The 24328-nt window shown below is 37.5% G+C and overlaps 3 protein-coding genes across 5 annotated transcripts in view; 1 reads left to right on the top strand and 2 right to left on the bottom strand.

Annotated features, from left to right (window-relative positions):
* Positions 1-6545, bottom strand: part of ube2h (ubiquitin-conjugating enzyme E2H (UBC8 homolog, yeast)) — a 34376-nt gene extending 27831 nt beyond the window's left edge. The window contains exon 1 of the mRNA XM_048157173.1: positions 6258-6545. Coding sequence (XP_048013130.1) covers positions 6258-6310 — 53 coding nt within the window. The 5' untranslated portion in view covers positions 6311-6545. The remainder of the gene's footprint in view (positions 1-6257) is intronic.
* Positions 6546-6897: 352 nt separating this feature from the next.
* On the bottom strand, positions 6898-11619 carry zc3hc1 (zinc finger, C3HC-type containing 1). 2 transcript variants are annotated; one of them, XR_007179799.1, is made up of 11 exons: positions 11415-11618; positions 10814-10916; positions 10337-10487; positions 10170-10253; positions 9959-10086; positions 9730-9878; positions 9379-9631; positions 8259-8462; positions 7780-7992; positions 7548-7671; positions 6898-7473 (listed from the first exon to the last, which is right to left on the bottom strand). XR_007179799.1 is itself a non-coding variant. In XM_048157172.1 (11 exons), exons 1-10 carry the CDS (start codon positions 11546-11548, stop codon positions 7606-7608), a joined length of 1485 nt encoding a protein of 494 aa, XP_048013129.1. In that variant the 5' UTR covers positions 11549-11619; the 3' UTR covers positions 6898-7473; positions 7602-7605. The 2 variants fall into 2 exon arrangements, 1 of the variants encoding a protein (XP_048013129.1); XM_048157172.1 differs by having other exon boundaries at positions 7602-7671; positions 11415-11619.
* Positions 11620-12779: 1160 nt separating this feature from the next.
* Positions 12780-24186, top strand: klhdc10 (kelch domain containing 10). Of its 2 annotated transcripts, XM_048155058.1 has the most exons (10): positions 12780-13073; positions 18817-18909; positions 20547-20768; positions 20895-21049; positions 21170-21318; positions 22204-22288; positions 22452-22518; positions 22630-22677; positions 22776-22915; positions 23065-24186. In XM_048155058.1, exons 1-10 carry the CDS (start codon positions 12989-12991, stop codon positions 23272-23274), a joined length of 1254 nt encoding a protein of 417 aa, XP_048011015.1. In that variant the 5' UTR covers positions 12780-12988; the 3' UTR covers positions 23275-24186. The 2 variants fall into 2 exon arrangements, with proteins under 2 accessions (XP_048011015.1, XP_048011016.1); XM_048155059.1 differs by lacking the exon at positions 18817-18909.
* Positions 24187-24328: the final 142 nt, after the last annotated feature.

Below are 24328 nucleotides of genomic sequence, written 5' to 3'. Positions count from 1 at the left end.
AATCACCTTTCAAAAAAGGTTGTGCCTTCTGAATACAGAACTTAACATGACTCCATATTCTAACCAGACACAATAATGGCAAATATTTGACATTTAACATGCAGCTATACCAAAAGACTATAGAATAACACAAGATGCATCACTAGTATTGTTTTGAACGGGAGAAAATGCAACGCGCAATATGGCAGAATAAGTCCCGCCTTCTAAATAAGCTCCGGTTTCTAAAGAAACAGTCAGATGCGCACTTGCTATAGAGACACGAGCGCATTAGCTTGATCCAGCCTGAAAAATACAGTTTTTGTCATGATTTGAGCATTTAGAAACAAAATTTATGAGACAGTCGTTGTCAGATTTCATTGGTGATTTCAAGTACGAAATTTAATCGAAATCTTGGCAAACAGCTTTGGAGAATTTGATGTTTCCCCATTCAAAGAGATAGGAGCTGCACTTGCATTTCAAAGGCATTTCAAAGAAGGCCGCCGAGTGAAATGACTTGTCTTAAAGGGACTTAGGCCAGTGGTTCCCAAACCTGTCCTGGACCCCCATCACTGCACATTTTGTATGTCGCCCTTATCTGACACACCTACTTCAGGTCTTGCAGTCTCTACTAATGAGCTGATGAGTTGAATCAGGTGTGTTAGATGAGAGAGACATCCAAAATATGCAGTGCGGGGGGTCTTCCAGAACAGGTTTGGGAACCACTGACTTAGGCTATACGAAGTGAGACTTTGGGCCGATGAGATTGCACTGTGTGCATGACGCTATATCTTGTGAATAGCTGGGACAAAATTAACACAAAAGAGACTTTTATCATATAATGGCTGGTTCGGATACAATGTTTGTTATATTATTCCTATGGAGACAGCAATGACAAAACACTGAACCTTTACAAAAAAGTTATTTAAAATTTTATTATCACATTTTCTAAAGTTGCTTGTCTGTGCAAGAGTCCAAACAGCCCATTTCCAAGTCTAAAAAAAAAAAGTGTTTTATAATTGTACATGTAAACGTAATCTTAAATTTAAGGAGATTTAAGCCAATTTAAGTCTATTTTGCATTTTTTTTTTCATTCAGCAGGCAGAAGTCATATTTCATAAGATGAATCATGTTTGTAGCGCAAATGGTGTGCAATAATTTTTTTATCAATTGTTTTATCAATTGTTTTTCAAAATTCAAGTGCAAAAAAAATGTACTTGAATCTAATATATGTAGGTCAAAATGAAAAATATGAAAAGAAAAGATTAGTTAAACACTTTAGGTGTCCAGTGACATTGATGACTTATTGCTGAAGATTTCATAATGACGAATCATTAGACTCACTAGGTAAACTGACCTTGCTAACTATTGATGCATTTCAAAGGCAATGAAATCAGTATGAAACGAGCACTTCGATTACAGTTGGTCTAGCTAATTAGATCAAGATGTGGTTTGGCACTGTAAGAAAAAAAAAAACAAGAACCACTAGAACTCAGTCTACACTGATTAAATCAGGAGGTCTTTGAGTTTCAGATAAATAAATTCAAAAGACCTACATCCCTCAGCGAACAGACGATAGGCTAAATGAGAAGTGCAACAGATGTTACACAACATATTGACATTATGCTATTCCATGCTGCCCTGTCAAAGCCAACAGCCAGCTCTGACCTGTTTGAGCATGTTTCAGAAGTATCTGGTGATGTCAAAGACGGGTCATCATCTCTCTCGCTCGAGCTTAGGAAGTGCTTAAGGCAGCTCTGCACGGCGAGGTCATTCTGACATTCATTTCGTGAATTCCCAGTTGAGCGTGTTCCAGATCCACAGCTCTCTTGTGCCTGCAGCAAATTACCGGATAGGATCGTGGAGTCCGATCATAACAGCAACTCTCTCTAAATGGCCCTGCTGCTTGCCCTTCATAAGGTGGTGTGCATTTCAGGTTATGTCAGAAGGATATTGCGGAAAACAATAGTTATGTATGGAAAACACTGCATCCCAGTTGAAAACACTTGTCCAAAGCAACAGGAGGCACTCTGGAAACCTGCTCCCAGTTGTCACGTCAGTCGGATTCCTCTTAAGGGAATAGGGTATTTAGGTTGTGTTTTCTCATGGCTGTCAGTGTGTATTTTGGGGGAGGGTGGGCTTCTTTGCATGTGCTTTGCAATGACAGAAATGTGACAGTCCACCCACCATATTGTTTTATAGCTGTCCCAGATCCCATGCACAGATCTCGTCCAGATCCTCACATGATTAAGATTGTTTAAATATGTAATTTCTGAGCCAAACGTCACCAAAATTAGCTGTTTTATGATCATTCCCCTCACCTGCCATTGATCAGCCTCAAATTTAAAGGGATAGTTCATCCAAAAATGAAAATTCTGTCAACATTTACTCACCCTCATGTTGTTCCAAACCCACAAGACTTTCGTCCATCTTCGGAGCACAAATGAAGATATTTTAATTGAAATCTGAGAGATTTCTGTCTCTCCATTGACAGCTACGCAACTACACTTTGATGCTTCAAAAAGTTCATAAAGAGATTGTAAAACTAATCCATATGTATCGAGCGGTTTAGTCCAAATTTTCTGAAGAGACACGATCGCTTTATATGATTGAATTTAGGCTTTTATCCACATATAAACATTTACCAGCGAACATAAACAGAAGTTCAACCGAACCTGCTTGACGAGCGAGAACAAACCTCTTGCGGAAGCTCAAATGTGCTGTGTGACACACGAGAATGAACCTCATTGGTTCTTGCACTTCAAGCAAACATGCTTAAGCTTCCGTTTACCATAACTGATGTGTGCGTTCATGAATGTTTATATGAAATAAAAGCCCAAATTAAATTTGTTCAGCGTATAAAGCGATCGACTAAACTGCTTAATTCATTATGGATTAGTTTTACAATCTTTTTATGAACATTTTGAAGAGTCAAAGTGGTAGTTGCGTAGCTATCAATAGATGGACAGAAATCGCTCAGATTTCATTAAAAATATCTTCATTTGTGTTCCGAAGATGAACGAAAGTCTTATGGGTTTGGAACGACATGAGGGTGAGTAAATGATGACAGAATTGTCATTGTTGAGAGAACTAACCCTTTAAGACCAGTTCACACCAAAGACAATAACTATAACGATAAAGATATAGTTCTAATAATTGTTCTAAATATAAAAGAATTGCAGAGTTCATACCACAACAATAACAATAATGGCACAGAGAAACAATATCATTGGAATCATTTTCAGAATTATATTTTTCCAGCTGATGAACGATAAAAACATTGACAGCCAATCGAATCCATCCTGCTTTAAAGAGCTTGAGTATTTAAAGCAGCGAATGACAAAACCGCAGCGCGCATTTAAAACTAGTCTAGTGTTTAGGCTAATATAGTTATTGTTATAGTTATCTTTATTGTTATTGTTCTTGGTGTGAAAGGGCCAATGTTGTGTTGAAATGCCCTAAGAAAAGAAATGTTTGGATAGTACACAAAGCCACAGTTTAAAGGAAAACAGCCTATGGATGGCCTACTCATTATCATCTAATCTGCTAACTTAAAATGCAGATAAATAAATAAATACAAACTCTTCACCAATTAGGTAAAACTAACGTCTTTGGAGGAGCAAAGCAATAAAGTTACTGTTAATTTTTCCGGACAGTCTGGACAATTACTGATCTCATGTTTTCCTAGCGAAAGGATTGTGGGATCCAGCTGACCAAAATAATAGAGTAGGTAAATTACATCATCACTGTATTTATCTCTGTACACGCATAGCCCGCCTCCGAACTTCTTTTAATTACTTTAAGAGAAAACTTTTAGGTCACAATCGCCACCTGCTTGAAAGGCTCGAAAAAGTTGCCCCTGCCATCAACTGTCCATTCACCTTTAACCTCCACCCTTGACCCCTGAAGTGTGAATTTTCAGCACCGCTAGACAACAGTAAAACAGGTTTCCGAACCCTTGTCTGCTACCGGTTGATAAACAGATGGCCCCACCCCCAAACTCACACTGTTTCTGAAAGTATTCTTTTTCCATTTATTTTTCCCATTGGGAATTTAAAAAAGAGATATAAGCCACGAACCAAACCAACCAGCATACGAGGTGAATCACATAAACTTTGATCTGAATCAAAAAAGTATTTCAAAAACAAGCAAAAAGACAAAGACTGTGTGCTTAACAGCTTTAATGAGGAATAGAACTACAATCCCATGAAGCACTGCAACTGTCAATCAAATTAAAAACTATATTTTTTATGTGCAATATATTTCAAAGTAAAATTAAAATATAAATTCACAGTTCTTCAGGGGAGTGGATGGTTCTTTAGGCATGATTTGCTTGTTCTGATTCTCTGATTGGTGGAGGTTTTTCTGCAAAATTATGGATAATGTAGTTTTTCCACTGCTAAATAATGCAAACTGGTGGCTTTAAAATAAAAAACATACACCATTAACAACCTTGTAGTTCACAGAAGGTCTGTCTTAAAAGGTTTATACATATTATTAAAAATCTACTCCCCTATAGAGAAAATGAATGGGATTTTTGTTTTCTTTCAGAACCGACTGTTGTACTCTATTGGTTGAACTAATGTTGTTGTTTGTGGGCCACACTTTTTCACACTTAACAAAAATTAACCTAATAAACCCCTACTGATAAATATATCTGCATATTATACTAAGAGGGAAGAAAGTATTTTCCCATTGAAAAACATTATACACTTCAGCTTTAACTAGGAAATACTGTCACTCAACTCACTGTTTAATCCCACCTACTTGCAGTTTCCGGGTAGTAACAGAGTGGCCAATCATAAGGCTAGTTCCTACTGCTCGAGACAAAAACATAACGAGACATTCCCAGAGCCTTTCAGGACTTTACAATATCCCAAAGAGTGTTTCATAATTTGCTTCCAATGTGCAGACGTTATAATCCTACACAAGACAGAAATTAAACGGCACAGACTGAACAGACAGTAAACTCTGAGTCGAGTGAGGACAGTCAGAAGCACGGAAACTTTACTGATCTTTAAAGCAAACAAATCTATGCGGGTTTCTTTTGTTTCAAACAGCTTGACATAACTGCACTTCATAAATGATCAACCAACGTTTCAAAAACCAACAGAACTGCGTGTTCTAGATGCTTAGATCGACAAAAACCTCACAAAACACACTGACAGCACAGCCAAACCACATTACGAATAAAGGCATGGTTGCACACATAATAGCCATAGAACTCTTGAGCAAAAGACGACGAAAAATAACTATGCAAAACTTTTGCTGTGTGTCAATCGTGCCATATAAACTAAAGGAATTCTTATAGACTAGTGACAAACATCCGCACCCAACCATTGTAGGTACAACTTAAAAAATGATGGTAAATACAGGCTAAATTTCCTGTCAAAATATTTAACCCCAAAAAACGAGAACATTCGACCTTAACAAAAGCCAGAAAAACAAGATGGATCCTTCATGAAAGAGAAAAACACATTCAAACAAGGTTATAAAATGACGCTGAATCTGAAGTTTCTGTCAATTCTGACGTTGTTATTTAAAAACATTTTAAAGCGTCTATATTTAAGTCAACAATCTGTACACGAAGATCGCATTGTTTTCGTGAAATACTAATAAAGCCGTGCTAAAATGTCTTGAAAGGCCTACAAATGTCTATTTTGATGATAAAACAGCAACAAAAACAATCAACAAATAAATAAATAACTGGCTTGTGAGATTGTGCTAGCTCGCTAGCAGGCCAAATGCATAGTAACATTCACTATTTTGGTCAAAAACACGTCTAGTTTTGTCAGATCCCATATAAATATAGATATCCGATTGGTATCTATACAAATATGTGTTTAAATCCTGTGGATGTCAAGCGTTGGTGTGGATTTGAAGAGAAAAGCGATGACAAAACACTCAAAGGACAGAGAGCAACATATCTGCTATAAATAATCCTCAACATTTCTGCCTTTGAACACTGACAACGAACAAATCCCGTCGAGAAAAAAATATATTTCTAGGTTGAGTTATGTTATTTGAGAAATGAACGTCTAGAAATCTTGGCTTTGTTGCTGGCCGCACTGACAACCATCAAAACACTTTTGTTGTCAAAAGCTGATCACCATCCAATAAACCATTACACTGGCTTTGACAACTGTTTTTCAGACCAGACGGGCGCCCAGAATGGTTTAAAAGCATTAAGAAAAGCGTTTTCGGGCTGTTTTCGTGAATACTGGAGGTATTTCACGGCTGTAGCATTACAGTAATTGTGTTGTTTATATTTTAAAGGATACAGTTTCACCACGTCGGTGTCCATTCGTCTTTTGCCCGGACTTGGAGACGACATCTTTATACACTCCTCTTTCAGATGACCGAAGCTCAAATCTTCTGCGACTGATTCTCGATCCCTTGGCCTCTACCGAAACTGTATATTTTTGAACATTGGCACACGGCAAGCTGTCGTTTCGAGTTATTTTTCGCCCTCCACTTTCTGTCCGCAGCGGATAGTACTGGTAGTCCTCTGCCCGCACTGCTCTCTCTCTCACATCTATCTATCCCTCCGCCGATGACGTCACGTCTGCGCGACGAAAGGTGTCCCCCTCCTTCTATGCGGTGTTTCGGGCTATGTCATAAACGTGGGACGATTCAAATTTGTAGTATATCTGTAAAAATTGTAATATTATAGTCTACAATAACAGTTGATGTACGAACCCCTTTGTTATGATGGCTGTTGCGTGTTACCGAACTTATTTATTTTGTATGTACACGTATCTGTATTTAAACCGTTATTAATGCTCAATATTGGTAGTAAACTGTGAAAAGACATTCCCCCCCCCATTTATTAAGGAATATGATATGGCATTTACAAGATTTAGGAATCAAATGTTTAAAAGTGGAGTATCCCTTTAAGACAACACAATGAAAAGTCATACATAGTGAAAACCAGCAAAATGTTTATTCAATTTAGGTAGAGATGCGCAAGATTCGCATGCAAGGACACTACAGGCAGCACTTACAGAGAAAGTGGTCTAAAAGCAAAACCATTTACATTGGCACTCTTTTCTAAATATGGCAGCTGGCAAGTGGGGGAAAAGGTGATAAACATCTTTAAAAATGAGATTCGGCTCATTCACATTTATGGAAGTAAATATCATATACCTACTTAAACAATGCAGAAAAATCCTTGGCTAATCTGAAAACTGTCCAGCGATGATAAAACTAGCATGTCTTCCAGTGTAGGTCTAGAAGCTTCACTAAAGCTTCCCTAAATTAGGCTAAAACCTTAAAGCCTGAGGTGGCAAGGACTATTCGGCAGTCCATGCGAGGTAAAGAGCACCGGTCTGTTGATGTTTGAATGCCGACTGGACAGGCCCAGATTCAAAACAGTGTGGTAAAGTTACAATTTCTGAGAAGAACTCTGCTGGGCTTTCCTGCTCCAAGGCAAGGTCTTTCAGCACAGGCCGCTTGATCCGTGTGGATTTACTGTCCCTTTCCCAACCAAACCCATAACTGTAAACAAGACTCACATGATCAAGAAACACTCTGATATAAAACTACTGCCATTATTACAAAGGACAGCATACCACTAGAATAACGTCACCGGGGTTTGCCAGTCCACCTTCTGAAGTGCAACTTACTGGCTTACTGGGAGGATACCTGCCACTGTCGGAATATTGAGAACACCCTTTTTGATTTGTCATGAGGGCCCTGGATAAATAATAATAATTAAAAATGTGTTAGAGGGATGAAAAATGACAACAAAATACAAATAAAAGTTAGCTTCAACAAAATACAAATGTGTGATATTTGGCTCACCTGAGATGGACTGGCTCCTGCTGGACTGAGGCTTCTTTTCATGGATAAGAACAGGGTGAGCGCTGCTTTCCAGCCTGGTTGAGGGAGTTCTGCCTCAGAGCCAACAAAGACAGAGCCATCTAGATTGCCCTTCTCTTTTTCCACACTCACCCAAGGACACCAGTCTCTGTGCTGAGCTACTGGGTCAAACACATGTCTGTGCATGGGCCCTTCCTATAACAGAAAAAAACAAAACAGGCTTCAGTGTTTAGATGTGGTGTTTAAAATTCAAAGAATTTATGGTTTAATCGAACTTGTAGGGTCATTAAAAGCAAATATCCCATCAGGACATCATTTTTGGCCAATACTGTGTATGTGTGTGTATATATTTATATATAAATAATTTATAAGTTATGCAGACAAATAAAGTGTGTGTAATATATTACATTGCCCTATAATAACAACATTAACAGCAATTTATACATAATAATAGTCCTTACAGAGCCACTGGCAGAGGAGAGACGTGGGCGTTTTGTCTTTCGCTGTGGACTAGAGGGCACATCCATGGCCAGGTTCTCTCCTTGGCCCCTGCTGCGGGTCATTGGTCTCTTGCCCCTGGGCAAGGGACTCGGAAGCTCTTCATGTGGGATAGGGGAGTCTCTGATTCTTGTGCGGGGAACCAGTGGAGATGATGTAGTCTCAATCTATATGCACAAGTGTTGACAATTTGGATGGTTATGACTGAAGAACATTATCGAAATATAACAGGCATTCCCAGTTAAAGGGTTAGTCCACCCAAAAATGAAAATTCTGTCAAGAAACCTGTAAGACCTTCGTTCATCTTCAGAACACAAATTAAGATATTTTTGATGAAATCCGAGAGCTCTTTGACTCCTCCATAGACAACAATTTAATTACCACTGTCAAGGTCCAGAAGGTACTAAAGACATTGTTAAAATAGTCCACATGACTACAGTGGTTCAACCTTAATGTTATGAAGCAATGAGAATACTTTTTGTGCGCAAAAACAAATAAAAAAAATAACGACTTTATTCAACAATTTCTTCTTTTTCCTCTCATTCTCCCACGGTGTTTACATTGTATAGACGGTGCAGGTTTCCAGGTTCTACATCAGGACGCTTGTACATACTCAGTATTGGCCGGCTCCTGCGTCAACATCACATGCATGAGTCATGCTGCTCACGCGAACAGCATCGGCCAATCCTGATATTCTGACGTAGAACCCGGAAGCTCGTTACTCAAGTACAACATAAACAGTGTAGGAGAATGACAGAAGAGAAGAAATTATTGAATAAAGTTGCTATTTTTGTTTGGTTTTTGCACACAAAAAGTATTCTTGTCGCTACATAACATCAAGGTTGAACCACTGTAATCATATGGACTATTTTAACGATGTCTTTACTAACTTTCTGAGCCTTGACAGTGGTAATTGAAGATGAAGATGAACAAAGGTTTTTTTTGGGTGAACTTTTTTGGGTGAATTTTTGGGTGAACTAACCCCTTTAAGTTTATATGGAAGTTTTAGAGTCTTAAACTTTAATTCATCAAGACAAACTAAAGGCAGATATACTGTATAATGTCAAAATACAAAAGACTGACCTGCTCAGAGCGTGTGGAATCTTGACTACGCAGCTTCATGCGACATGGTGTAGGGGATTGGGATGGTGAGGTGGGCGTTCCCTTTTCCCCACTTGTGCCTTGAGTTGGAGTCAAGGCGGTAGTGGATGTTGGAGACTGCGGAGGGATTTCACCCTCTGAAACAGTCTCCATTTGATAAAAGTTCCACATCCCTACTTTTCTCATGCAGTATGAACAAGTGAGGATGGGCAGATTCATATTGTGTAGTGACGGGCTAAATGGAGGCAAGGCAAAGAATTACATCAAACCTAAATGTTCTGCAAAAAAATTTACCATTGCTGGATGGTCAAAAGTCACTGGTTGAATTTTTACCTGGCTGCCCAACCACAAAGGGCTACAATGCATGCTGCCACCTGTACAGAGAGTGGATCTGATGAGACCTTAGAGGGAGAACCACCTTGCTTCACTTGCTCATCTTCAATCAGCTGCAGGAGGACACTTACAACATCTTCGGTTAAGCTCTGAGGAAAAAGAAAATCCAAAATTATTAATGCACAGAAGAACCATTCTTGGACTTTGCTTTAAAAATATACTAACATACCATGGCTTTGAGTTGCTCTGGCTTCATAGCAGGCAGCTGCTGTTCTAGAAGGCAAGCACTCTTGAAACGGTCTACAAAGGCACTGAGTAGTATCGTAGGCTCATTAATAGGAACCATCCAGAAGCGATCTGCAACGCAAACAACATTATTGACAAGCAATATCTGATTAAGATGTCAGACAGACAGAAGACTGGTGAGCCTCTTAAAATACCTGGACATGGAAAATCTGGCCAGGAACAGAATTTCTCATGTTGCGTTTGAAGCTGCTGTAGCAACTCCGAAATACGTCCTTCATCTAAAACGGTAAAAATAAATTAGTGAATGTGTGCAGATACAAAATATGGCTTGGTTCTAGAATGAAAACAGAGCGAAACTCACATTTCTGGAAGTCCAGTGTTGCTTGGATTGATGCACAGAGAAAAGCCTGGCAACTAGAACACTTCAGCATATCACAGTCTACGTTGATCCAGCCGTACCGTGCACATCTCAGCGGCGAGAGCACACGGGGCTTTCCGGCCCATTTCAGACAGTGCTTATGTTAAGGAAAATGTTCTAATAAGCACTGCAATATTCCATAAAGGAAAATTAGAACTGTCAATTCTGATTTCATGGCAACCAAGTCTGTCAGATTTTAACATGATTGCCTGGCAGAGATTAATCATAAGCAACTAGACGCGTGATGCAACATCTTGAAATCAATCAATGAATGATTAAATGAAAAGTCTAACAAATGAATTTATGATTAGTCTAAACCAGGCATGCAATTTAATATGCAACACAAACTGGTTGTTGCTTTCTCAAATCCAGCTTCAGGCACTGAGATAGATGTTTTCACAGCAACACTCAAAAGGATATGGAGTAGGATTCTACTCTGTTGAAAAATGCTTCTTTGTTTGCTGCCTCACATGGAGCTTTCCCAAGGCCATTCGGAGACAGTGTGCTTGAATCCTGCTGCGAACTGAAAGACGGAGAGAAAAGTGAATCAAAACAGATCATCGCCCTGCAGAAAAATACATCTTAAGATTTGATTTGGAACAAGGTGGTATAGCAGGTCCAATTACCATGCTTCAAAAAAAAAAAAAAAAAAAAAACAGTTTGACCAGCTGGTTTGTTGCTGTTCTAAGAAATGCCTGCATCAGCAAATGGCCAGAAACCAGCTACAAGTTAAAAGGGGATTCAGGGAGATTGGTAACATGTTCTTTTGCTGATCTAAGCTGGTGGTCTTTAGCTAGTTTGTTGATTTTACCAATATAGTCTAGCAGTTTATATCAGTTAAAGTCCATTTTGGACCATACTATGTTCAAAAACACAGCTACTCACTTAAGTTAAATTTCCCATCAGGATTTTCAATAAAAACTTATCCGATTGTCAAATTGTTCACCGCCCCTGCCCTGCATTCTTCCAGCACATTCTCACTTTTCTGCAACTTCTCTATCATTTATAACGAAACTCTTACCAATTAAACACGTTGTCTTCCGAGGCTACCCCTTCGTTTAGAAGTTCTCGCACTTTCAGAGGAGATACGAGAGGAGATTTGCTTTGTTTTTCGCCGTTTTCTGGGCGATTTGCACGGCTGCCGAGCGCCGCCATGTTCGGTGTCTGTCTCTAAACCCTCCCCCTGCAAGATATCAATTATCAACATTTTTACACAGTTCCGCCCCCTCCATTACAAAAATGTACAGTGGTGAGAAGCTTTCTGTCATTTTCTTAATTTGATGACAGTGGTTGCTAACACCAAATTATAATAGTTTAATTGTAGTACCCATGACATGTGGTGATGAAATATTGTTATTCTCATAAACATCTTATTTATGTTAATCAGTAACAAAAAAAAAAACAAAAAAAAAAAACATGATTTAACCACATATACAGCTTTTAAATATGGGGACTGAATTATGAATTTGTTAGTGCGATTACATGCATTTAACATACAGTTAGTTTACAAACTATAGTTAGTGTGTCAAATGTGTGTAATCACACTAACTAATTCAAATTCATAATTCAATCCCCATATTTAAGAGACATGGTTTTTCAGTAAGCCAGTCAACTCATTGTGAGTAGTTCCTTTTAGCTGATTCAAACTGCAGTCTGGTGGCCTTGAGTTGAGCTGGGAACAAAAATATCCACACCAAGATACGTCTCATATTGGTGTTTGACGCAATGGATTTTGAAGGATGAAAACTTTAAATGAAATGGCTTCTTGGCATTCAGTGAAAGGAAGCAGACAGAATGCATTGCAATGCAATTTCACTGTTGTGAAAAGATTTTTCCATCTCTCATGTGTGCCCTAAAATATTTATAAGCTATATATGAGCTGCTGTCAACATGCAAAATAATTTTGCAGGTACATTTTGGACAATTAGATTATCTTGTTGTAAATTATATTATAGACATTTAACAAATAATGAATAAACTATTAATTTTGAAAGTAATGTATGACATTTGACATGAAATTTTGTATGAATTATTGATGATGATCAGGGAAATCCCTTGACATAACACCTTTTAAAGTCTGCATGAAAGATTAAAGATTACGGAGGCACATGAATTTTAAAAAATAATGATATAATAAGCAATATTCCATAAAATAGAAGAATAGCAAATTTTGATTTCATGGTGACTTTTAAAAATATATATTCAAATATACAACAAGTTTATACAACAAACTGCAAGCCTTTTTTAGGGTTTGACATTTTGGTTCAGCTTGAAGTATTACATTTACTAAAATGGTACAACTCAAAACACCCAGCATTTATTATTGTCATGAGTTATGAAGGCTTTTATTTTGAAAGGCATTAAAACCATCAAATGATGTGTTTTTTGGTGGCCATCTTGAAGGTATTCACCAGCGTTTCTGCCTTCACATTCATCGCAAAGGAGACCCGGTCAGGTCCATCTAATTCATTTAAGCGTCTCTTTCCGGGGAGAATGGGCTGAGTTATGCTCTGCGATACACCTCTGTCTGTTGAAGGAAGCCCCGTTGTCTGCGAGTGCGTGTAGGTGGATGATTTCAGCGTGATTTTTGGAGCGATGTCTGCCGCAGAAGGAGCACACAGCCCGGACAGACTCAATCAGTTTGAGCGGCTGTCTGGAAGGCCTCCGCTAAGAGCCGCAGGTCAGTGAGGACTCAGTTAACAGCTTGAATTAAACATAAAAACATCAATATTTCTTCCAGAAAAATCAATTTCGATCTAATTTCTGTCATACTATAAAACACAGTTATTTTGTATTTCACATCTCTCGCGCTGCTAGCATTTAGCGTTAGCTGTATCGCTAATGGTTTTGTTTTGATTGGAAACCTTTCAAGTTCGCATCTATTAATTATGATATGCATCACATATTATACTTTGCAAAAGGCTGTGCATTGTAGCCGCCATTTGATGTTGGCTTTACTATCAAAAAGTTGCGTTAGCTTGGGATTTGAGCTTGACAACTTCATTTGCATTTAGCTACAGCTGTCACTTATTTTTGACTCCGATATGAATATTTTTAATAATTTACAACTGCATTAAATGCTTATTTATTTACCTATTAATTCAACTATTTGATCATCTTGTCAAGTGAAGTATGTTTAAGCATGTGTCTTTAATTAAAAGCATGATTTTCTGCAAAAGCATCTGTTAAATTGATTATAGACCAATCTCTACTACTTTTATAAAGTGCAAATAGAGCCAATATAGTTTTATGTAAGCAGCTGGTGCTTGAACACTATGCACTTGGTTTTAATTTGTTTCAGCCCTGAATAAACAAACCTGTTTGCAATCATGTTGTACTTGTTACATAGAGATCGACTGAATAAATGCACGTTTTGGGGGAATTTGTCACGAAAATGCTTATTTATATTTCTAGATTAAACATAAAAGCTAAATTCTGTTTGAATGTTAGACTAAATGGGTTTTAATGCACACCACCAGTAAAAAGAATGGATGTGGCAAGGCTTATACACAGAGTTACTCAGTGTATAGTGTGGTGTTTATTGTCCAGGGGCCGTATTCACAAAACATCTTAAGGCTAAAAGTAGCTCCTAACTTGCAGATTTAGAAGGAGAAACTCTTAAAAATAATGGCCGTGTCAGTCCTAATTTTAGGAGTCCTAAATTTTTGCGCTAAGAGTATTTCACAAAGCATTTTAGCACTAAAACTAGCTCCTAAGTCTGTGAAACATTAGGAGTAGTCAAGAGGACACTAAGTCCAAATCACAAACAGTCCTAATTCACCCAAAGACACTGTACACCATTGAGACAATAGCGATAGAGCCTTAGGTGCTGAACCTTTTCTTCATAAATGCAATACATTTTGATTTATAGTTTTGAATCTACGATGAGACGGGGGAAAAAAACTTTAACAAATAAATAAATATTGTCTGATTACCTGTGGCAATGGTTTTCATGAGTTCACACTTACAAATGATTGAATAGAGTAAAAAATAAATAAATAAATAATATATATATATATTTATATAAAGCATATTTGGTGTGCTCTCCAAGAGGGTAAGGAGGGGGTTGGCAGAGGGATGCAGAAAACTGTTGAAGTAACTATAGGCGAGTCGGCTCTCGTCTGTGTATATATTCCTCCTCTCGAGCTGATTAGAAAGACTGTTTGAATGTGTTCCTCACAAACTTTGTTTATAAAACATAATTTGTCACTTAAATTCTGCATTCTCTTGAGATGCAGATACCTAAGAGGTGGACAATTAACTGTATATACTAGTTTACTTGGTGACACTTAGCCTATTTTAAAGGTCCCATTTTTCGTGTTTTTTTTTAAGCTTTGATTGTGTTTATAGTGTGCAATATAACATGTGTTCATGTTTCGCATGTAAAAAAACACAGTATTTTTCACATAATTTACTTATCTGTATACCGCTGTTTCCACTGTCATAAAAACGGGCTGATGACTTCCTTGTTCTATGAAGTCCCTCCTTCAGAAATACGTAACGAGTTCTGATTGTGCCAGCGGTTCCTGTGTTGTGATTCGACAGCAGCTTAGCGCTCCTTGCCCGGAAAGGTCACACCTCTTACCATAACGTGGAGATGCACGCGCTCAGTGTTATTCTAAACATGTCTTTAATTTTACCCTATCAATTTGAGCCGAAATCAGACCCGGTGATTGGACTGCGGGATGAAAATAACAGCGTTTCGACGACATGGCGACAAACACACTCTACAAACGCAACTCTTATGTATTCCTGTGGGCGGAGGTTAGTCAAAAAACTGTTTTAGTGACGTCATTAAAGAAGGAAGTAGAGGGATGTAGTCCAAACTGGCCGTTCGATGTAGGCGACTTCTGTTAAATAAAATATCTCGCTTGGCATTGAACTTTGAGCTTTAAAATTTTACAGATTTTATTTATACTCTAACAACAACATTACACACTAACTAAAGTTTGAAACATGGGATCACGAAGAATGGGAACTTTAACACCTTTATAGCAACAATGTGGCAACATTTTTATTAAAGGTGCCATAGAATTGAAAATTGAATTTACCTTGGCATAGTTGAATAGCAAGAGTTCAGTACATGGAAAAGACATACATTGAGTTTCAAACTCCATTGCTTCCTCCTTCTTATGTAAATTTGATTTGTTTAAAAGATCTCCGAAGAACAGGCGAATCTCAACATAACACTGACTGTTACGTAACAGTCGGGATCATTAATATGTACGCCCCCAAAATTTGCATATGCCAGCTCATGTTCAAGGCATTAGACAAGGGCAGCCAGTATTAACGTCTGGATGTGCACAGCTGAATCATCAGACTAGGTAAGCAAGCAAGGACAATAGCGAAAAATGGCAGATGGAGCGATAATAACTGACATGATTCATGATATCATGATATTTTTAGTGATATTTGTGAATTGTCTTTTTCTAAATGTTTCGTTAGCATGTTGCTAATGTACTGTTAAATGTGGTTAAACTTACCATCGTTTCTTACTGTATTCACGGAGACAAGACTGTCGTTATTTTCATTTTTAAACACTTGCAGTCTGTATAATTCATAAACACAACTTCATTCTTTATAAATCTCTCCAACAGTGTGTAATGTTAGCATTAGCCCGTTAGCCACGGAGCACTATCAAACTCATTCAGAATCAAATAATTGGATAAACATCCAAATAAATACTAAACTCACATGATCCGATGCATGCATGCAGCATGAATGACGAACACTTTGTGAAGATCCATTTTGAGGGTTATATTAGCTGTGTAAACTTTGTTTATGCAATGTATTAGAGTCGGGAGCTCGGGAGCGCGGGGATTTAAAGGGGAAGCAGCCTGAATTGGTGCGTATTTAATGATGCCCCAAAATAGGCAGTTACAAAAATGTATAAAAAAAAATCTATGGGGTATTTTGAGCTGAAACTTCACAGACAAATTCAGTGGACACCTTACACTTATATTACAACTTGTGAAAAAGCATTCTAGGGCACCTTTAAAAAATATTTATTTGAATAGGGCAACATTTGTATTTTAAAACCTTTATTCTAATATGGAAACATGACACGTCATTCTGCAATATTTCTATGATTAAATCGCTGACTCCTCCCCCATCAGCCAATCACTGTGTATATACTCCATAGCAACGAGGTCAGCCCCGCCCTTACTCTTAGCTTAAGACTTCACTCTATTCCTTAGTAAAAGTTGGTCTCAGCAGCTTTGTGAATAGGTTTTAAGAGAAAACTCTTAGCTGAGAACTTTTACTTTATCTTAGTGGTAATATACAATGTTTTGTGAATACGGCCCCAGGGATATATTTCACTTGGCCGTTTGTTTGGACTGTTAATAGTGCCACAGATCAGCACATGGGTAAATAAAAGCCCGGCTCTGTCTGGTTCTACTCAGAGTCACGGTGTAAAACCCCTTTTTAATCTTTCAGAAGTAAAACAGACACACTGATCATTTCAGGCAGCGGTGGTGCTTGTAATGTGACATTAGGACATTAATGATATTCACACCACCCATCATCACATAGCCTGCAGCTCTAGCCATCTGTATCCTCCTTCCTGTTTGTATACGATGAGCAATGAAACTCCTGTTTATACTTGCGCAAAATCTACAAAAAACGGAATTTATGTATTCGGCACGGGCTAGAAGAGAGAATGCAGTTTGTGGTACTCAAAGGTTGTCCTAAACACGTGTTTTGAAGCTGCTTGGAGTCGTGCTCATGTCATGTATAATACACACTTCTCTTCTCAGCTGACTTGCTTTTCATTTGGTGCAATAGTAATCTTGTTATAGCCTGCTGTTTGTATTTTGAAGGGGCTTACTGTCCGTGATCTCAAACCTGGGGAGACTTTTGACTTCTAACCACCCAGAATGCCTTAGCAACCACATGGCAACGCTCTGTCAAACATAACAGGGGTGCAGCGCAGCTTTTTTTTTTTTTTTTTTTTTGCCGTTGAACCAAATCAAACCAGTTATCAGTTTTCAGCTGTTTCTAGACATATCAACACAGTACATTAAACAGAGTTCCAGTAGGCATATGTAAATAAATATCAGGGATTTTATTTTTATTTATTTTTTATTTTTTTGCAGGTCTGGATAAGTCATAGAATTAAAAAGTTGTAAATTTCTGTAGTGAATATTAATTATTTTATTTACTACAAATTGCCTTTGTGAATGCAGTCCCTGTAAAAATCCTTGTTCAGTAATCATGAGGGCTTGGGAAAATCATGGAAATTAATTGGTAAAAAGGTGTGGAAAACCTAATTATCTTTTTTTATTAGTGTTTTTTTTATTATTGTTTTTAAAAGAAGGCTTTTGCAAGGCAGCATTTATTTAATCAAAAGTACATTAAAACAGTAATATTGTGAAATATTATTACAGTTAAAAAAAAAAAGTCTGTTTTAATATATTTTAAATGTAAATTTTCAGCATCATTACTCCAGTCTTCAGTGTCACATGATCCTTCAGAAATAATATAATATGCTGATTTGATGCTCAAGTAACATTCTTATTATTATCAATGTTGAAAACAGTTGTCCTGTTTTAATATTTTTGTGGAAACCATGATACATTTTTTTCAGGATTCTTTAATGAATAGAAAGCTGAATCATTTCAAAAGAGTCCGCACACTCCACCAAAGAAGAAAAAACATCAAATGCGAGACAAAAACCAAAATTTACTGAAAAAAAGAGCAAACGTTTCGGTCACATGTGACCTTTGTCAGTGCCAAACGCACCTCATTTGGACTTGTTTGAAGGCACGGTGAGTTCCTAACTACTCATGAATAGAAAGTTGACATTGAAAGCTTTTAAATGTGTTTACTGTCACATTTAACTAATATTTAATGCATCCTTGCTAAATAAAAGTATTAATTTCTTTTAAAAAAAAAAACTTACTCGCTCCAAACTTTTGAACAGTAGTGTATATAAATAACAGTGCCAAGATTGTAATATTTGCATCCTTTTAATGTAAATACTTTTTCTGTTGCTTTTTTTTTTTTTTTTACCACCTTTGCTTTCTTTTCATCACTTTTTCCATTCTTCAGACAGCAAATTCCTGGGTATATGTTGTTCATGCACTAGTGCCAAACGATTTTCACTCTGCTTTGCTATCAGGGCTGTCGAACTCTGTTGAGTATTTTGTGGTCCTTTTGATTGAGTCTCTTAATGTTTTTCATGGTTATTGCACAGGTTACTTAAACTCCGGGACATGTGGCAGCGAGGAGTTATTTTTATATGTAGGAAGTGACATACCACCTCACCTTATTGTACATTAGCCTTTTTTTATTTCCAAACCCATTTGTTGACCCCTTGTGTGATGGGCAGGGTGTTTGTCTGTTTATGTTTTTCTTTATTTTGCCATTGTCCTTTTGTTGTTGTTATTTTGTCTGTCTGACTGCGGTAATTGTGGTAACAGGCTCTAAGAAGAGAGTTTGCTGGCTACAAGCTCGAAGAATCCTCGGCCAGCCCTGCCCCAGTCTACGGATCCCTAACAGGTTTTTAAGAGAAGGTGGGTAATAGGCGATGTCCTCCTTTAACTGAACTTCAAAAAAGAAAACCCACATGACAAATCTGGAGGCCTCCCCCATGCTGTCCCCACCCTCCATCTCTTCAAAACTGCTCTTCTTCACTGTGGTGTAAAAAAAAAAAAAAAAGACCACCACTCTTTTTGCCAGGGCTCTTTCTGCTAAGCTTTCATTGGGGGCAAAGCTGGGGCAGGATGGCTTGGGTGTTAAAAAACAAAACAAAACGGGAAAGGCCAAAGTGTTTGTCTGGTTGTGAGTGAGGGATGTATATCGATCCTTTTTATTTTTATTGATTTGTGTCAGTTTTTTTATTTTTTTTCACCTCCCTCCCATCTTTATTATCCCTGCGACGCTCTCACTCAGGTGCAGCGTCCAGGTTTCAAGGCAAATTCACTGGCATGAAATTTGCAAGGGTGAGGCTTCACATGCTGTGATTGTAGGTTTGGTGGCTTTTGAACCATGCAGATCAATTCTTTTCAGAGATTCAAAAAGTTGGGTGTCAACTTATCAGTTTTGTACAATGAGGAAAAAATTGGATATATGTAAATTTTACAACATCTTTTGCACTTTTGGTTAATTGTAATATGTTTTGTTTTGATTATGTGTTACATTAAATATATTTAATAATATACTTTGCATTTTAATAATACTATTTCATAGTAAAAGTTAATATTAAGTTATACTAATAAAATAAATTATGTATTTATTTGTATATTAGTAGTAGTTTTTAATAAATTAATAAATAAATATAAACATACTTATAGATGGAGTTGTTTCAGCCAAGATCCTGTTTGCGCATCTGTATCTTCATTGTGTTTGGGGGAGTGGCCATAGCTTCTTTGATATGAATATTTAATTAAGCAGGCCTGGGCAAGTGAACTAGTGGTTGTGAATTAATTTGTGGTTACAGTTGTGGTCTGTTCACTGTTACCCATGCTGTTTTGTGTTAAATTGTTGTATTTGAACTTGCCATCATGTAGATGTTTCAAGTCAAACTTCATATATTTACATATTGAGTTGACACATATCAAGTTTCATCTATGAGAAGGAAGTTCATTTAAGACTAATCCTGATTCCTGAACAGAGTCACTTCCAAATCTGCCATATTTGTATCCCATTATAAAATTCTAGTGCATTAAATATGAATAAATCTGGTTGGAGATTATGAAGCTTACTCCGTTTTAATTTGTAGCCTCAAAAATGTGTATTCATCTAATATACATGTATCTGAAATACATGGAGATACGTTTTTGATGCCCAACTGCTTACCTTAAATTTAGTCAAATCAGAATGGGCAATGTTTTTGTGTTATGGATGTAACCGTAAACTAACAATAAAGCTTTCATTTTGTTTCACAGGTAACTTTGTGAAGAACTAACTCAAATGTGTCTTTAATCTCCTTCCTGCTTTTCAGAACTGTCCTGTGGAGGCTTGAATAATGACATTGTGTCATGCTTACTCAGAATAATTTGTTTTCCTTACAGTTCAATCCCAGCAGCAAACATTGGATCTCATTTTCCCTCCATCCTAAATCTTTCCTTCTACCTTTCAAGAGAGAAGCTAACTCTCCTCCCAGCTGTTTGTTGTCTAATCATCATTAGGCTGCTGTCTGTGTCTGTAGGTCACAGAGCCCCTCCGGCCCGGAGCGGCCATCGCTGTGTGGCAGACAACACCAACCTCTATGTGTTCGGAGGGTACAACCCCGACTACGACGAATCGGGCGGCTCAGAGAACGAAGACTACCCACTGTTCAGGGAGCTGTGGAGGTTCCACTTCGCCACAGGGACATGGCAACAGATCCGCACGGAAGGTTTCATGCCCACCGAACTGGCTTCAATGTCAGGTAATATGAAAATGGTATTTTTGTTATTTTTAATTTTTATTTTGAGGATGTGCCGAGAAGCCACTGGTAAGTCAGGTATGTTAAACCTCTTTCCTCTCTTGACCATCTTGTTTGTACGTCACACAGCTGTTTTGCACGGAAACAACCTGCTTGTGTTCGGCGGCACCGGAATCCCATTCGGGGAAAACAACGGAAATGATGTCCATGTATGCAATGTTAAATACAAACGTTGGTCCCTCCTCAACTGCAGGGGAAAGAAACCCAATCGAATATATGGACAGGTACAAAAACCAAATATGATTAACCTATTAATGAAAACAAGTACAAGGTATTCAGTGTTTTCTAGTAAACATACTATATTATGTTGATTCATTTAGTGGTCTCTATTTTGTGTTTTGCAGGCGATGGCCATAATCAACGGCTTCCTGTATGTATTTGGAGGTACGACAGGCTACATCTACAGTACAGATCTTCACAGGCTAGATCTGACAACACGTGAATGGATTCACCTGAAACCCAACAACCCTCCGGACGACCTTCCTGAGGAGCGGTGAGTGAACTTTTTCGTTTTTTGGTTTTGGTTGTAACTGTTAATTAATAGTCTATTCACCTTATAAAACTCTTGCTGGTTCAAAATGTTCATAAAGAAATTAAATAAATCAGGCAGGTTTAATCCAAGCCTTATGAAGAGACATGATTTCTTTATATGATGAACAGATTTAATTTAGGCTTTTATTCACACCTAAAGAGAGGCCAGCTTTGAAAGGTTGCGTGCTCTGTGACTGTCTGTCTAAAACTCTGCATAGCTTCATGAAACGTGCTGATGACATGTGATGTCTGTGCCAGTGGAGGTATGGGAAAAACAGGTTGACTGCCAGGTAGGACATCCTATGCAATGATTGGACAGACATTTTCTTTGGTCCTGAGACTTCCAAAGAAGATATTTGTACTTTATATATTTAGCCCACTTCTATTATTGATTGCTTTAAGAGAGTTTCAAACAGTATAACAAAAAGTGTAAATGAAAAACATTGCCTACCCTACTTTTAAACAGCAAACTTACATACAACATTCAAACTTGGCAAACGGACGCTCAAGTATGCTCTCAATTCGCGAGAACCAATGAGGTTAATTCTCGTGTTACGCAAGAACCAATGAGGGTTGTCGTCAAGAGATATAGTTGAGCTTCTGTTTGTGTTCGCTGATCAATGTTTATATGTGAATAAAAGCTTAAATTAAATCTGTTCATCATATAATGCGATCGTGTCTCTCCAGAACACTTAGATTAAACCGCTCTACTCATATGAATCTCTTTTTGAACATTTTGAAGCATTAAAGTTTTGGGTGAATAGACTTTCAGGAATCTCTCAGATTTCATTAAAAATATTATTTGTGTAAAAATATTTTAACTTTCTTCTAAATTTGTTTCTTGTAGATATAGGCATGAGATAGCTCATGATGGACAGAGGATATATATTCTAGGAGGTGGAACTTCCTGGACTTCCTACCCATTAGACAAGGTACAAATGCTTCCATGAATCTCCAATTTAGGCAGCGTTCACTTAAATGCTTCATGATTTAATTTGTTTCGTGGAAATAATGGATCTTGCTTATGAAATTTGAACACGTCTCTGTGCAAATAGTTCTTAAGTAAGTGACAGTTGTCCCAAATGTTTGTATCAGATACACGCATATAACCTTGAAACAAATTCTTGGGAGGAAATCACAACTAAGCCTCATGAAAGAATAGGTTAGTAATGAAATTCTCATCTTAATCTTTTTGACATCTAACAATGGAAGGCATACTGTGAATGTTTTGTATTGCATGCCTATTCGGTCACTTTGTTTTATTATTCCTCAGGATACCCAGCCCCACGGAGATGTCATAGTTGTGTGCAGATTAAAAATGGTAAGGAGTTCATTTAAATTGTTGAATTGAAGATAGTCCATTTTTTTTCTGTTACTTTGTAGCGCTCAGTGTTTGATTGTTGTTGTTCTTTGTGGCAGATGTATTTATATGTGGAGGTTACAATGGTGAAGTAATACTGGACGACCTGTGGAAAATCAACCTGCAGACGTTCAAGTGGAATAAACTACCTGCAGTGATGCCTGAACCTGCGTACTTCCACTGTGCTGCTGTTACCCCGGTATTTATTTATTTATTTTTTAATATATATATTTTTATTTAGTTATTTTTTACCTTTTTTATTTTAAATTATTTTAATTTTATTTTTGTGTCATCTTCAAGCACTTGCATTTATTCTGCTGTTAGTTACTTTTTTTTCCCTTCTCTCAGGCCGGTTGCATGTACATCCATGGTGGCGTGGTGAACATCCATGAGAATAAGCGGACTGGTTCCTTGTTTAAGATCTGGTTGGTGGTGCCCAGTCTGCTGGAGCTGTGCTGGGAACGTCTGCTCAAATCCTTCCCTCACCTGGCCCAACTTACCCCGATACAGCTGCTAAACTTGGGCCTCACCCAGGAACTCATTGAACGCTTAAAATAAATAGGAGGAGGCTGTGAGCGCGAAAGACAGATTGTGTACGTACTATGTGTGTACTTTTTTTATTTAAATTTTTTTTTGAAGCTGATCATGGGCAGGACGACGGCACTTGAAGCCAGCGCATGGACTCAAGCTGTTTGAAGAACCGAATCGACTAAGGAACCCCATCCTAACACAGCCCGCCTTAAAACCAAAAACTATAGGATGCCTTTTTTTGTTTTGCGTATGCACCTTTTAATGATTTGAAAATCAATACAAAACATAAATATCCTTTAAAGAGAAGGTTCTTTTCTGAAACACTATGGGTCAGTGACCTGAACGTTTTTTTTTTTTTTTTCTTTAGATTGTAATATTGTTATTTATTGGCCTTCAGAATTGATATGGGGGACGTTGAGTTGTTTTTACCGATGTATCTTAATTCCTCTCCTTTCAAAGAATTATTTAAGTTTTATAAATCACCACACCACAGCATGAATATTTAATCAGCAGTGATGTAATTGGGGTTCAATTAGCTTGAGTTTCCAGCCAACTGTTCAGATCACTACTGAACTATCAACTTATGCAGAACTATTGATGCCTGGGATTGTGATTTATGGTTTTACTTCAATGAAAATGGTGCAAAACAGTGTTGAAATGTTGAATGTTTTAACAAAATGGCAATTTTTTTTTTTTTTTTTTTTCACTGCGAATGTTGATTTTTAGGATGCTGTTGCTCTGATCTGCAGTTACATCTGCACTTAAGGCACAAACACCAGACCAAGTAATGTTTCTTTAAACAAAGCTGTACAGCCATAGCAGAGCTGTTCCCATGTTTCACCCACTTTTGTAAACAAGTCATTACATCACTGTGAATAAGGTGCTCCTTAATTTACTTTTAACGCTTTTACTGAAATAAAATGTTTGTTTTTCCTTAAACAAATCATCCCTCATTGAAATTTGTAAATCGCCAACTGCAGACACTCATTTAATTGATCTAGTGCCTTTCCGAGCAAGAACTGATAATGTGCTAAATTTAACAATGAGACAAAGCCTTGCTAAAAGCACTTTATTATTTAAT

This window comes from Megalobrama amblycephala, linkage group LG14 (genome assembly GCF_018812025.1).
Source record: "Megalobrama amblycephala isolate DHTTF-2021 linkage group LG14, ASM1881202v1, whole genome shotgun sequence".
In the NCBI taxonomy this organism is placed as follows: Eukaryota; Metazoa; Chordata; class Actinopteri; order Cypriniformes; family Xenocyprididae; genus Megalobrama; species Megalobrama amblycephala.
Note: the sequence above shows the minus strand (reverse complement) of the source record. Positions and strands in the feature narration are given on the sequence as shown.